Genomic DNA, 15,706 nt, shown 5'->3' on the forward strand with positions numbered 1-15,706 from the left:
GCTGCTGGGATGGACCTTTCCCTGTCATCTTCACAACACCCACCGCGGTCAAGGTAGCTGGACACTGTCATTGGATTCACCATACCAGGATCAAGGCTGCACATCCACCACAGACATCAGAACAATGGACCCTGCGTCGGACAGAGGACCCACTAAAGACAAGACTATCAAGGTTCCAGTCTGGACCATCTTAATTCTCTCCGTCCTAAAGTAAGGGGGTCTTTGTATGGCTTTTAGGTGAAAACTGACAAAATAGGAGAGGATTAGACCTACTGTTAACTACGTATGTCAAAAAAGGGTGCAGACAACAATGAAACTCATGGTTCTCAGAACTCACTACCCACCGCTCCAGGCTGACGAATCAATGATTTGAATTCCCCTAAAAAAAAACAGTGGGGAATGTTAAGGGTGTGGTTCTGGGCAAAGATATGCTAATGGCCACCTTCTGCTTCTGTAATCTGCTTGCTTGTTTGATGTTAACTAGGATGTGGTTAATCTGTTTGCTTGTTTGATGGTTCTAGGCTTTATAAACTGCCTCTTTTGAGAGCTCGGGCTGATCTCCTTGAACCCTGCATGGTAGAGAGTCAGTTGCTGGCTGGCTAATAAAGGCTTATAATTCATCTCAATGGGCTCCAAGAATCTTAGAATTGATCGCGCCACAATGAGATGATTTAGGCCTGAACCAAGGTACCAAGACACTGGTGTGTGTATGCATGTGTGTATGTGCATGCATGCATACCTGCATGAGTGAGTGTGTGTGTGTGTGTGTGTGTGTGTGTGTGTTTAAAGTGGGTGCAGAGATCCCAAGAGATATTTAGGAAGTAGAACTGACAGGGCTGAAAGGCCGAGTGAGAAACTAGATGTGTTGCATGAAAGAGAGGTTGAGAGTCCCAGATGACTCCTAGAATTCAGGCTGGTGTGACTTAATAAGATGAGGAATTAAAGAGGAAATAAGTCTGGGGTGGGGATATGGAGTTAAGGAATTTAGCTGTGGACATTGAGTGTTTGAGAGACCTATGGCTCAGCCAGGTATATTCAGGAGGCATTTGGAAACAAAGGCCGAGACCTCAGAAGGAGATTCAAGACTGGCAAATTAACTTCTTGCCACCTCCACCCATTTTCTCTCACAAATCCTGTGTTCTCAGAATGCTAATGCTCTCCCAATTGCTTCTCTCAACAGTAGATGAGGCTAGGTACTCCCAGTATGCAATACTGAACTCGAACCACCAATAGTACTGTCATGTGGTTGTTAGCAAAGACAATGAAGTCTCCTTGAATCGTGTGCCCAGGAAAAAACTGTTTTCTCCTCTTTTAAGCTGAAGAACAACAATAGTATCTCTGGAGAATCAAAAAGAAAAAGATGACAATAAACAGATGTTATACTTTGTGCCAAGTACACAAACACAAGCTCACTTTCTTCTACTTTGAAAGCTGAGTCTTTCTGATGCTCTGACTGAGTAGTGTCTATAATAGGTTTTATAAATGCCTGAATTGAGTAATTTAAAAGAAAACATCAAAGTCAGATCTCTGTGGAGGGAAAAAAATCAACTCTTAGAGGAAAGTTGAGCTAACTTTACTGCTGATTTGTCCCCAGCACGAGGATGCTTCTTCATACCCGACACCTCAAGGTATAATTTCATCCATGGCAAGTGACCATTCTTGTCAATTGTCCCTGCTGGGCAAGTGAGAGGAAAATATCGGTTGGCAAAAGGGATGTTAATAATCACTACAAACTTGCAAGGAAGTATTTCATAAACTTCCTGAGCAGAGTTCACATAAAAGGGTAATTGGCAGGGACCTCTCCTCTTGGAAGTCACTTTGCATTCAGGTGTTCAATTCTGTCCAATGATTTGATGGGAACAAAAGCAGTCTCCTGGTGCTTAAGCCACTACAAAATTGGTATTTATATTGAAAACAGGTTGATGTGAATTCTATCTCTAGAGTAATGCAGGAACGGAAGCAGTTCCTGGTACAGAGGCCCTAGCAAGGTGACCAGTTGTCATTAAATACTCGGGTTGGCTTAACCAAAATAGCACTATTTCTTGGTCAACTCATTTTGGCCTCTCTTTCCTTTCACATGAGTCTGGTTTTCCCATTCAAAAATTTGCCTTGAGTTCTGGAAGGAGAAGCAAGGGGTGTGGCCTAGTGGAGGAGAGTGGGTGCTGCAAAATGGGCGACAAAGTAAGCCAGTGTTTTTCAAACTCTGTTCATTGGCCAACACATTTGGGAAAACCTCTCCCTATATTGCACATTTACAATACATAGTCTCTGAGAAGTCCTGCAGTGAAAAAACCTTTTAAAATTTGTCCTAACATTTCCAAAACTCATTCAAACTAGATCCCATTTTCATGCCTCTTAACATTCCCTTGAACTGTGGTTATTTGTAACCCATCTTAGGAAATGCTGCTGGAAGCAAATAATAGGAGTGGAATAGATAGCATTGTTTTTTCTCCTCTATTTGTGCAACTTGAAGTTAAGCAGAAACACTTCTTTTTTCCTGACCTTTGTTAGTGAACACATTTCTAGAATGTCTGAGTCTATCAAATACCTCAGTTTACAGAGTTAAAGGGAAAAAATTGTATCTTAGTATCATAATTAAGAATATCTCACAAACTTGGAGTCATTGCTGTGATATCAGTGATGTGTGGCACTCTCCAAAACTAGGGGTAGAGATGGACAAGGTATAGGACACTGAGACCGGGTTATCCCAGGACCACTTCTGGAACCTAATGTGTGCTTGTTTTCTTTCTCTTATCTATATCTTTGATAATAGTTTGTCAAAAAATAAAAGCCATTTTTAAGCCTTGAAGGTCCTAAAGAAGCAGACGTTGAATTTACAAAGAAAAGGCGTAGGAGTTCGATTGTCTGAAGGCAGTGTACTCATAGACAGAGTTATGAGCTGTCTCCTATATCCCAAGTGGGAATGGGAAACATTTTCAATCAGCTTGGTTGAAACCAAGCACTTTGGGTCACCTGAAATCTTAAATTAATCCCAGAAGGTGAGCTGATTTTAATCTTGCCTTCAGCTTGTCCCCTCTCTCTAGTATACTTCTGTGGAAAAGGGTACAGTTGTTACTGGGAGGTGCTCACAGGCTTTTGGCATAAACCCAGTCTATGCTCCACATAGGACTATGGCACAGAGCATTTGCCCTTACCAGCACTCCAGAGTCTATTCTAAACTTAATGGGCTCAGGTAATCTTACTGATTCCCATTTAGCATGTCCAATTAACATTGCTTGAAGGATGGAGTTGTGTGCCTTCTGTTTTATAATCCTAAGTAGCAGAAACATTCTCCAGTCAGATACAATGTCCATCCCCATAATACAATCAGGTAAAAGATGGACAGAGAGGAGGGAGGTTTGGAGGGCTGGGAGAATGGGGTGAAAGGTTAAAGAAGTACAAATTAGTAGTTGATAGTTGGTCATGGGGATGGGGAGCATGGCAGAGGGAATACAGTTAGCATTAATATCTTGGCTAGGTGGAGGGTCAGGAGAGGGAGGGAGCTATTGGGGGAAATCATTTTATGAACTAAATAGATGTCTAACCAATGTACTGTATACTTGAAACTAATTTAAATAAATACATTAAAAAAAAGAGATGCAACTACTTCACATAAAGCTTGTTCAAGCACACCAATTCTTCTACAAATGTTCACCTTAATTCCTTCAACTCTTATTTTTGTAACTGTTGCCTCTATTAGGACTTTACCAACAAGTTTTGGTTTTATAATACTAGGCAGGGGAAGTATTCCACCACCAGACATACTATCCATTCTCATAAAACATTCAGGTAAAGGAGACACAACTTCTTTACATAAAACCCACTTAAACATTCCAACTTTCATAATTGTATCAACTCTTACATTTTTATATTTTCTCAGTCTAATTGTAGCCAGAGTCAGGGCTTCACCAATGGGACCCCTATATTAATGAGTCCTGGAAACTTCTCTTTTCCATCCCCTGACCATTTTATATACTCTTGTGCAAAAGGCTTTGGGTCTCCAGTCAGGGGTTTAGTCAAGGGACCGTGGCCATTTTGTCAACCTAATTTGACTAATGTGCTTAACCACTGTCATAGCGATTGCTGGTCATGTTTCTCATGGTAATTTTTGCCTTCTAGTTTTTTAAAAAATTTCTCCAAACTGGGGTAAATAGAGGGGAATTGTATGGAGCTGTTTAATGTTGGGGTACCAGTACAGGGTCCCTTTGTCCCACCTAACATTTGATAGTGCTGTATTAAAACCTTTGTTTTAACCTCATCAATATCCATTTTATTTATCCCATTTCTTAATAACATTATAAAGATTTCTATCTGCTGGGACATGTCCTGTGACTCTTTCTGTTTTCTCTTTGTTTCTGCTCCTATCAATGTTTGTTTTACTCACCTTATTTTTTTTTAATTTTCCTTTCCTTTTTAATTTTTTCTACCATATATTTGACCCCCTTTACCCCATCTACCTCTCCCCCTCTTTCCCCAGCCCACTAGTAACCACTAGTCTATAGTTCTTTGGTAACTTCTAGTCTATAGTCCATGCCCGTGAGTCTCTGTTTGTTTGTCCTGCTCATTTTTTGCTTTTAGATTTATATCCCACATATAAGTGATGTTATGTGATTTTGAACTTTTTCTGTCTGGCTTATTTCACTTAGCATAATTATTTTGAGGTCCATCCATGTTGTCGCAAATGGCAGTATTTCATCTCTTCTTATGGCTGAAGAATATTCCATTGTATATATGTACCACAGCTTCTTTAGCCAGTCATCTATCATAGGACACTTCAGTTGCTTCCATGTGCTGGCCACTGTGAATAATGCTGCTATGAACATCGGTGTGCAAATATCTTTTCAGATATGGGTTTTCAAGACTTTGGGGTAAATACCCAGTTGAGGGATGCTGGATTATATGGTAGATCAATTCTTAGTTTTTTTGAGGAACCTCCATCCTGTTTTCCATAGTGGCTGTACCAATTCGCAGTCCCACCAGCAGTGTATGAGGGTTCCTTTTTCTCTGCAGCTTCTCCAGCATTTGTTATTACTTGTCCTGTTGATTATAGCCATTCTAACAGGTGTGAGATGGTATCTCATTGTGGTTTTCATTTGCATTATCTTAATAGCTAGCGATGTTGAGCATCTTTTCATATATTTGTTGATGATGTGTATGTCCTCTAGGGAAAAGTGTCTGTTCAAGTCCTCTGCCCATTTTTTGATTGAATCGTTTGTTTTTTATTTGTTATTGAGTTGTATGAGTTTTTTGTATATTTTGGATATTAGGCCCTTATCGGAGGCATTGCTTACAAATATATTTTCCCATTCAAATGGTTGTCTCTTTACCATGTTGATGATTTCTTTTGCTGATCAGAAGCTTTTTAGTTTGATGTAGTCCCATTCATTTATTTTAGCTTTTACTTCCTTTGCCTTTGAGGTCAAATTCATAAAATCCTCTTTAAGTCCAAGGTCCTTGAGTTTAGTTTCTATGTTTTCTTCTATGCATTTTATTGTTTCAGATCTTATATTCAGATCCATAATCCATTTTGAGTTAATTTTGAAATGTGGTGATAGACAACAGTCCAGTTTTTTGTTTTTTGTTTTTGTTTTGTTTTGTTTTTTTGCAGGTGGCTTTCCAGTTTTCCCAGCACCATTTATTGAAGAGGCTTTCCTTTCTCCACTGTAAGTTTCTGGCTTTTTTGTTGGAAATGATTTGTCCATGTAAATATGGGTTTACTTCTGGAATCCTGATTCTGTTCCACTGGTTTGTGTGCCTGTTTTGCTGCCAATACCATGCCATTTTGATTACTGTCACTTTGTAGTAATATTTGAAGTCTGGCAGAGTGATGCCTCCAGCCTCGTTCTTTTTTCTCAGGATGGCTTTGGTAAATCAGGGTCTTTTGTGCTTCCATACAAATCTGATAATTTTTTGTTCTATTTCTTTAAAAAACATCAATGGGATTTTGATGGGCATTGCATTAAATCTGTATAATGCTTTAGATAATATGTTCATTTTAACTATCTTGATTCTTCCAATCTGAGAACATGGAATATCTTTCCATTTCTTTGTATCTTCTTCGATTTCTTTTAATAGGGTCTTGTAGTTTTCATTATATAGATCCTTCACATGTTTCATTAAATTTATTCCTAGGTATTTTATTCTTTTTGTTACAATTGCGGAAGGAATTATTTTTTCCACTTCTTTTCCGACACTTCATTATTAGAGTACAGGAAAGCTATGGATTTTTGAACGTTGATTTTGTATCCAGAGACTTTACTGTAGTTGCTTATCATTTGTAGTAGTGTTCTTGTGGAGTCTTTAGGGTTTTCTATATAGAGAATCATGTCATCCTCAAATAGTGACAGTTTGACTTCCTTGTTTCCTATTTGGATGCCTTTTATATCTTTCTCTTTTCTGATTGCACTTGCTAGGACCTCCAATGTTACATTGAATAACAGTGACGATAGTGGACAGCCTTGTCTTGTTCTTGATCTTAGAGGGAAGGTTTTTAGTTTTTCACCATTAAGTATAATGTTGGCTGAGGGTTTGTCATACATGGCCTTTATTATGTTAAAGTACTTTCCTTCTATACCTATTTTGTTAAATGTTTTGATCATAAATGCTGTATCTTGTTGAAGGATTTTTCTGCATCTATTGATATGATCATATGATTATTATTTTTTAATTTGTTTACATGGTGTATGACATTAATTAATTTCTGTATGTCGAACCATCCCTGTGCCTCTGGAATGAAGCCTACTTGACCGTGGCGTATAATCTTTTTAATATGTTGCTGTATTTGGTTCGCTAGTATCTTATTTAGGATTTTTGCATCTGTGTTCATGAGAGATATTGGTCTGTAGTTGTTTTTTTTTTTTGAGTTATATCTTTACCCGGTTTTGTTATCAAAATAATATTGGCCTCATAAAATAAGTTGGGAAGTATTGCCTCCTCTTTGATTTTTTGAGAGTTTGAAGAGAATAGGTATTAACTCTTCTTTGTATTGTAGAATTCACTGGTGAAGCCATCTGGTCTTGGACTTTTACTTTTTGGTAGGTTTTTGATGATTGTTTCAATTTTCATACCGCTGATTGGTCTATTTAGATTTTTCAGATCTTCTGGATTCAGTCTAGAAAGATTGTATTTTTCTAAGTACTGATCCATTTCTTCTAGGTTATTAAATTTGGTATAATATACTTTTTATAGTATTTTTGTATGATCCTTTGTATTTCTGTGATGTCAGTTGTAATTTCCCCCCTTTCATCTCTGATTTTGTTTATTTGTATCCTTTCTCTTTTTTCTTTAGTAAGTCTAGTCAGTGGTTTGTCAATTTTATTAACCTTATCAAAGAACCAGGTTTTTGTTGCATTTATTTTTTCTATTTTTTTTTTGTTTTCAATTTCATTTATTTGTGCTCTAATTTTGATTATTTCTTTCCTTCTTCTGACTTTAAGCTTCATTTGTTCTTCCTTTTCTAGTTTTTTTTAAGATGAAGCGTTAGGTTGTTTATTTGGACTCATTTTATTTTTGGGAGATAAGCCTGTTATGATATGAACTTTCTTCTTATGACCGCTTTTGCCGTGTCCCAAAAGTTTTGATATGTTGTACTACCATTATCATTTGTTTCTATGTATCTCTTGATCTCTCTTTTTATTTCTTCTCTGACCCAGTTATTCTTCAGTAGCATGTTGTTTAATCTCCATGTATTTGTGGTTCTTCCTGATTTCTTTCTGTAGTTGATCTTTAGTTTCAAAGCATTATGATCAGAGAATACGGTTGGTATGATTTCAACCCTCTTGTTTGTTGAGGCTATCTCTGTTTCCCAGTATGTGGTCGATTCTATTCAACTTATTTCTTAATTATTATTGAAACTTTTCCACCTTTTTGGCCTCTTCTTATTCTCTTATTAATTAACATATTGTTTTTATTAGCATGTGTAAAACCTAAGAGGGTAAGCTGCGACTGAAAATTCGATAAGGTTTCCCAAAATGTTCCTTGGTTTTGTAGCTATAAGGTTGTATGGGGTGCCTATTTGAAAGTGGCTCCCTGAACTCTAGCATTTATCATGTCCTAAGTAACAAGCATATTCAGCAATGAAGATCCTAGTCATTAGAAAGCCAGTCTCACATGGCTTGCATATGAAGCATATCAGCTATTTTATCTGGGGTGCTCCACTTGGCAGTCATAGGGGGAAATGGACAGTTCCCCTTCTCAGGTTAAATAGACCTTAGTGGCATTTATCCAGTCCACCAGGCTGGCTGTTCCCTTGGGAATAACCTTCTGTGTGTCTGTAATTGTTCTATAGTGAGCTGTGGGTTCTGCATCATTCTAAACATGCTCTTCCATTCTGCACCCCTGAAATCCAAAGTCAGGCACTGAAATTAGTCACTCTCACATTTCATTTCAGTAAAGTTTTTTCAGGAAGCTGATGATATTGAACTACAAAATGAAACAAGTTCTTCACTCTCTGGTTTCAATAGTTTCTTGGTGTTGCCCTCCCCTCTACAATGACAACTTTCTTACTGATCAGAGATCTTAGAAGCATTTTCTATTGTCCCTGAATAATTTTTCCCTTGGAGGGTAGCTTTGAGGCTGGTGGCCCACTTCCAGACTGATCCAAATTTGAGCTTAGTTTAGCATCAAGGTCCAACTCATCACTTTCTTTTACTTTTATTCTAGCTATTACAAATAAAAATAACCAAGGGATTGTATGTTTAACATGCTTCTTATTATTTTGCATTTCTTCATATATTCAATGAGCCAAATTGGAGTCAGGTTTACTACCATTTGTAATTTCCTCTAGTAACTTTTACCTTTAGTAACCTATCACAGCACAACTGCAGTTTCATACCATGGGTGACTAGGTAACCATCCAGGGATCAAGGCTCATAATTCCTTACCTTTTTATCCTTTCTCTTCCCAAACCACTACGTGTTTCTGTGAGCCAGGGCTATTCTAGTAAATATCATTTCTCTGATACCAACTAAGGGGTTCTGAACTCAATTCCAATGTGTAGGTATGTGGAGGTTTCCCCCTACACCACCAATTCTCCAATACCAGCTAGGTGTTCTACAATTCAACTCAGTGCTGACACTGTTGAGAGATAGTGTCAGATTTCATGAGTTAAGGGCTCAGTTCCACAAGATTGCTCCCTTACCCTCCCACCCACTACACACACTTCAGATTCCAATTGTAAGTCTAGGTTGTGACCTGTGCTTCTGACTGGCTATAGACCGGAAGTTCCCATGACCCTCTCCTTGGGTTCAATTAAATTGCTAGGGCATTTCAAAGAACTCAGAGAAAAATTTTACTTACTAGATTATTGGTTTATTATAAAAGGATATAACTCAGGAACAGCCAGATGGAAGAAATGCATAGGGCAAGTTATAGGGAATGAGCGAGAAGCTTCCATACCCTCTCCTAGCATCTGCCACTCTCTCCAAGTCTCTACCAACCTGGAGGCTCTCAGAAACTTGTCCTTTTGGGTTTTTATGGAGGCTTCATCACATAAGCATGATAGATTTAATTCACTGGATGTTGGTGATTAAACTCAATCTCCAGCCTTTCTCCCCTCCCTGGAGGTCAGGGGAGTGAGATTGAAAGTTCCAACCCTTTAATCATATGGTTGGCTCCATATGATTATGGCTACCAGTCTCCATCCCTAGGTGTTTTCTAAAAGTCACTTCAGTAACACAACAAAAGACAACTTTATGGCTCTCATCACTTAGGAAATTCCAAGGCTTTTAGGAGCTCTGTGCCAGAAAGGGGGGATAGAGACTAAATACATTATTTCTTATTATAAATCACGATATCACAGGGTGTATTAAGATGTTTTTACATCCTTCCTTTTTCTTTATTCTTGATGCAGAATAATTAAGTTAGCTTTGGTAGTCACTAGTTCAGAGAAATAGCCTTGCTGTTTCATTTCCTTGATGAGTGATTCTTTTTTGAGTGAGGAATTATTTACCCCCTTTCTACTAATTCCTTTAAAAGTATGAGATGCTACCAAAATAGCTTAGAACTAACTGAGTTCCTGCGAACTCAGCTATGTTTGTTTCTTTACTCCCAAACCTAACTCCACCTCCTCTCCTAGTCCTCTGTAGCCAGCAAATGACATTCTTCCACTTCAGACCCTTTAGGTTGATCAATGAATGAGATTTGTGTGTACTGTCAAGAGGCAGTGATGAAGCTGTGGACGGAAAACAGGGCAAGGAAGGAGAAGGAAGAAAAAAAGCACAAGAGGAGAGGGGGATGTCTTACGTGGAGAAGGCATTGTTCTGTTTCTCACATCGGATCCCCTTGCAGTTGTTTGGTTCATCAATCGCTCTGGTCTCATAATAAAAGTAAAGTTGGTTCAATCCATTGGCAAAAGCCAGCAGGACAAGGCAGTAGATAAAGAGGAATTTGAGGATATCAAGCAGCATGCGCCCCAAAGAGATCTGCAGAGGCCCTAAATGGGAGTTGGCTGTGAACAGGGATATGAGACGCAATGAACTTAGAATGTTGGATATTGCAAAGAGTGCTTCTGCAATCAGAGTTGGGTGCCACATTTCCCATTCTTCCCTTGGACGAGAACCATTATACTGAAAGAAACAAGTGAACAAGGTGAGAAGTGCAGTAAGCATTTATAAAACTTTCCCCTCTTTCTTCTCTTCTATACCCAAATAAAGCCACCAAAGCAAGAATCGAGCATTCATTTATACAATAAGCCCTGTGCATGGCACTATTTTTTTCCCATCCAACCAATACATGATACTAATAACTCTCTTCCTCCCACTTTCATCCAAATATATACCCAACTTATAGACATGGAAAATAGAATTTTGGAGCAATCATCTGGAGTAACCACCTGTGGTTTATCAACAGACATTTTCTAACTGTGACTTTGCCAGATTGTTGGGGAGTGTCACTGGAACTGAGCCACTGTTATGAGCTAGGTAGTGGGGACAAATTACTTTGCCTCCTAATGAGATTTCAAATCAGATTTACTTCCTCAACCCCCCATTTTGTTTTGAGCATCACAGGCAAGTTGTTAGTGAAGGAAAAGGAATAGGTTCAGCCTCCTCAGTGTACAGTGTTCATCCTAACTTCTCTGTTGACTGCAGTTTGGGACTCATTGAAAATCCTTAGAGGGTCATTACTCAGAATTTTCTGCCGAATTTTGTATTCAGCAGAATAGTATGTATTACATACTATTACAAGTAACACGTTAACTTTTCATATAGTTAATTTAGTACTGCCCACACAATGATGTATAGATGTATTTTATAGTTCCTTTGACAGCCCTACAAATTCAAATGTCCCTCTAGCACAAATGAAGAACCAGGGGGTTGAAGAGCCAGTATTCTGATTTTTTTCCTCCCATTTTCAGGCTTATCCTGAACTTCCAGTTCCTGGAACCTTGGGTGTTGCCTTGAGAAATATGACTTCATCGTGAAACCTAAGGTGCAATTGGACTTTGCCACTTAAAACTGCCTCTAACTATCAATTTAACCTTAGAATGAGGATAATATGTACTCTTACCCACTACACATATTTGTGATTATGTATCTATATATGAAAATCTGTGTACTCCATGAGGAGAGATATTATGGGAATATAAGAAATTGCTTGTACCTTCCCAAGACAGAAGTAGATTTTGCCTGGAATTCAATCTGAAGCATATTGCCTTGAGCTCTAATCTAAATATCACAATTTCTCAGGACTAAATGTAAACAACTTTCCTGAGAAGAAGTTGCATTGGGGGCCAAATTATATTGTTAGCATTTCTAAAATTTCAACAACTGAGGAAACTGGTGTTAAAATCATTTGCATATATCTAGTATTCTTTACTAGAGGAATTTGGAGAAACCTTGCCACACTTATGCTTCTGTTTCAGATAGACTTTAGGTGGCCAATTAGTTTTGTAGGCACTTGGCCAACTCTGATATCTCTACATTTCTCTATCCAAAAAAAAAATTTGCTGCATCGCTGTGAGGCAAGGGCATTATTATGCCTGTTTTACAAGTGGAAGAACTGAAATACAGAGAGATAGAATGACTTGCTTAAGACCACACAGCAAGTTGATGGCAGAGCCAGAACTAAAACTCAGGTCTCTAATCACTCAGTCTAGCACTATTTCTATTAAATGTTACTTATATAATAATTGATATCACAACACATATGTTAAATAGGCTTTTAAAGGTTTTGAGGCATATGTAAAAGATGGAGAATATTTGCTGATAACAAAACAGACCTATGTTTTAAAACTACAAATTATTAACTGGAACACGTATAGCTCATAATTTAAGGTTTTCTCTCTCCACAGCCATAACTATAACTACAAGAAAGTCTGCTGCCCATGGGATGGTGAATCTGGATTTGCAGAACACTCACAAGTGTGAAAGATGATTCTTGTGGTAAATCTATGCTTTGCATATACCTTTGGAGAAAGATAGTGTAATATATGAGAGCAGGGAATAAATTTGGAGCTCATTTAGCATGAAGTTAGAAAACTTTTTCTGTCAAGGGCCAGATAGTACATGCTTTTGGCTTTGAGGACTATGTGGTCTCTGTGGCCATTACTCAACTTTTTTCTTGTAGAACTAATAGACAATATGCGAACAAATGGATGTGGTAGAAGGCCAAATTTGCTCTGGAGACCATGGTTTGCTGAACCCTGATCTAACATATGGTTTTCCAGCTGTGTTCCTTGAAGCCTGAGTGTTCAGTGGAGGCATATGGTGGCCACTGTGGGAGCCAAAAAGGCCTAAAAGACCCAATCCTTAATTCAAATTCAATCCTTTAAGCTTTTTAATATATTATAGTTCTGCATAAATTTTAACTTCAAGATGTGGTTCCATGGAAAAAATTAAAAAGTTGAAAGTCACTGATCTAGTTTAATCTTATAATTCAGAGGCAGAATCTAATGCTCATAGAGGTAGAAGAATGACCTATGGTAATCTGGTTTGTGAGTATCAGAGTAGGAATTAATTCAGGTTTTTCTGACTTTTGAGTTAGCGATATTGGGAGGCAAGTAATTTTTCTTATATTCTTTCAGATGCAATGCATCTTGAAAATTGTCCTCGATGCCTTTCAAAGGGGCATGAATTGCACTCTGTCAACTCAAAAGCAAAATAAGAAGAGGGACAGCCTAGTGTGGGAACTCAATCATAACAGGGATGTGTGTGTGTGTGTGTGTGTGTGCAGCCAAATACTGGCTGAAGAAAGAATTATAAATCAATAGGTATTAAAGTTCTGATTTAGTCTGTATATATCGAAGTAAGATGATGGTAGGATAAATTTAGGTGGTGCTATCCTAGATGACAAAAGGACAATTATTCCCCATTTCTAGGGTTATCTGATGGAAATGAGGGCCAACCTTATGTGTATTTGTTGCTCTCAAATACACATAAGGAATGAGGGCCAACCTTATGTGTATTTGTTGCCTTTTGGTTCTTGTTGTTGTAGACCACATGAGGTGAACTATATGCACTGTTCACTAGTTTTTGGTTCTAATAAAGGATCTTCTTTAAGGCCGGCTTATCTCATGGTGCTTCTGTATTTCCTCAGTACAACAGTGATCCGAAATCTTTCAAATGTTTAAAGTTCTTGAGGCTTTACCTCACTGAGGTTGTCTCAACTTACTTGGAGAAGTTCATCTTAGGCTGATGTGCTCTGTGGATGAGTACTGCCCATTGATAATTTCTAATTGCAAATCCAAGGTCGGCATGCGGCATGTCTTGCTTTGTAAATTTTCTCTTTTTGAGGAAGGCTCCAACTTCTTGGTAAATGTCTCCTTTGAGTTAAGCGTTTGTCAATCGAGGGGCATTTACTCAGCTTAGTAGAGCCTATTTATCCTTACACTCTGTGGTGGGGAAGTAAGAGCCTAGCTTCATGGGAGCCTTACAAGTGAAGTTGGACAGGTTATGTGATTAGCTAATGTTGGGCATCTATAGACACATTTTCACATTCCCCAAGAGGTAATCCTTTTCTTGATTTAAGCAAACCCCGCCAATTTCTAGATTGATAATTTACTGTCCCTCCAGTGTATAAATATCGCTTCCAAAGGAAGAAATGTGTTTATTTTTAGGCAAACAGTGTTCGTTAGTCAGCAGAGTGCCAGAATGACATGGATTTTATCCAGGCACATTAACTAACTAGAGATTCAAACATTTTCCTCACCAGCTTTTTCTTGTAAAGAAATTGTAAGTATGTGTTAAATGGTCATCACAAGCATAAGGAATACTTTTAAGTTTCTTTCAAAAGTGTTTCATGACTGCATTCAATATTCATTCTCCATATAAGTAACTCCCAAGGTCTTAAAATTTATGCATTATAAAAGGATATAAAAATAAACTAAGTTGTTGGTGATTTGGGGGACAGCCATATTCTCATTTTAAAATGTCTTAATGTGAGATTTAGTGCCAAAAAGCATGATTGACTAGATAATCATGGAGACTGAATTATTAGCCTTTCTTCATACTGGAGAAGTTCAACTCAGGGTAGAAGGAGGATGGCCATTTTATTATCTAATGAGCATCAAACCTGAACTTGGAGCCTGTGACTACCCAATGTGAGGGGCTGGACACAAAACCATTTTTTCAGAAAATTCACTGAATGGGAAAAGCATCAAGGTAATGTGTATGTGTACATTATCTTAATTAATAGAGAGATATAGGTTGGATGATACTCAACAGGCTGGATTCATGACAGCTTGAGTGATCATCCTGGTGGTGGAAGTGGTGAGGGAAGAAGAGATGATTAAAGATGTATGTGTACTGCAGTGAAATTTCTAGTGTTCTGCTATCTGTCATATGAAGAACACTTGAAGGAAGTGTGAATATTTAGCTTTGAGAAAAGACAACTCAGTGGGTTAGGAAGAGATGACTTCATATTGGAAGCACTATTATGGAGAAAGAACAACTTTGTTCTGTTTGACCCCACAGGGTAGAAGGATTACTAATGAATGTGTCACAGGGAGAATAATATTAGAAAAATATAAAGTTAGCACTTTTTAATTAAGTGATAAGGGTGAGAGAGGCTTTTGCAGATAGTAAATTCAGTGAATTTTCTCTGTTCTATGCAAACATCAGTGGGCCATCTTCTTGGGAAAGATATTATAGAGAAAATTTATACACTGACTGGATGGATGAGACCCCTTTACTCTCAGTTTAAGAAGCTAAGGATTCATTTGCAAATTGCTCCATTCTCCACTTTCTTTGTCTAGGTGGATACTACTTACAAACCATTGAAAGAATATCTATCTATACGATACTTTTCCACATAAATTAGACTGTCATCAGCACTTTCTCCCTAAACTCTTATGTTCCCCATGCTAAAACATAATGTAACCAAAATTATTGCTTAAGAAAAATTGCAGACATCTCAAGTTACCTTGACATAGGCTACAATCTTCAAGGAAATAGTTGCTAGGTAGAGTGAGTTCATTGCAAAATCCATCAGGTTCCACCAGTCATGGATGTATTCAGTAAATCCACCATCCCACATTTCCTTAATCTCTCCCCAAATGAAACCTGAATAATGAAGGTAAAAGTTTATTTCTTCACAGGGTAAGAATGGTCATCATAGTCATCATAGTCATCATAGTAGAATTCCCCCCAAGTAAAGGAAGATGAAATAAATAAATTTGGGTCAGTAGAGTGAAGCCCCTAGAGATAGTAATCACTCTTTCTTTCTTTCTTTCTTTCTTTCTTTCTTTCTTTCTTTCTTTCTTTCTTTCTTT

The 15,706-nt window shown here is 37.9% G+C and overlaps 1 protein-coding gene across 1 annotated transcript in view; it reads right to left on the reverse strand.

Annotated features, from left to right (window-relative positions):
* The window catches only part of TRPC5 (transient receptor potential cation channel subfamily C member 5), a 178,250-nt gene that overhangs the window by 50,368 nt on the left and 112,176 nt on the right, over positions 1-15,706 (reverse strand). Inside the window, exons 4-5 of the mRNA XM_039874758.1 lie at positions 15,358-15,497; positions 10,243-10,565 (exon numbers count right to left, since the gene is read on the reverse strand). Of these exons, the coding sequence (XP_039730692.1) occupies positions 10,243-10,565; positions 15,358-15,497 (463 nt within the window). The remainder of the gene's footprint in view (positions 1-10,242; positions 10,566-15,357; positions 15,498-15,706) is intronic.

Source organism: Pteropus medius, unplaced genomic scaffold (assembly GCF_902729225.1).
Source record: "Pteropus medius unplaced genomic scaffold, Ma_sr-lr_union100, whole genome shotgun sequence".
Lineage (NCBI taxonomy): Eukaryota > Metazoa > Chordata > Mammalia > Chiroptera > Pteropodidae > Pteropus > Pteropus medius.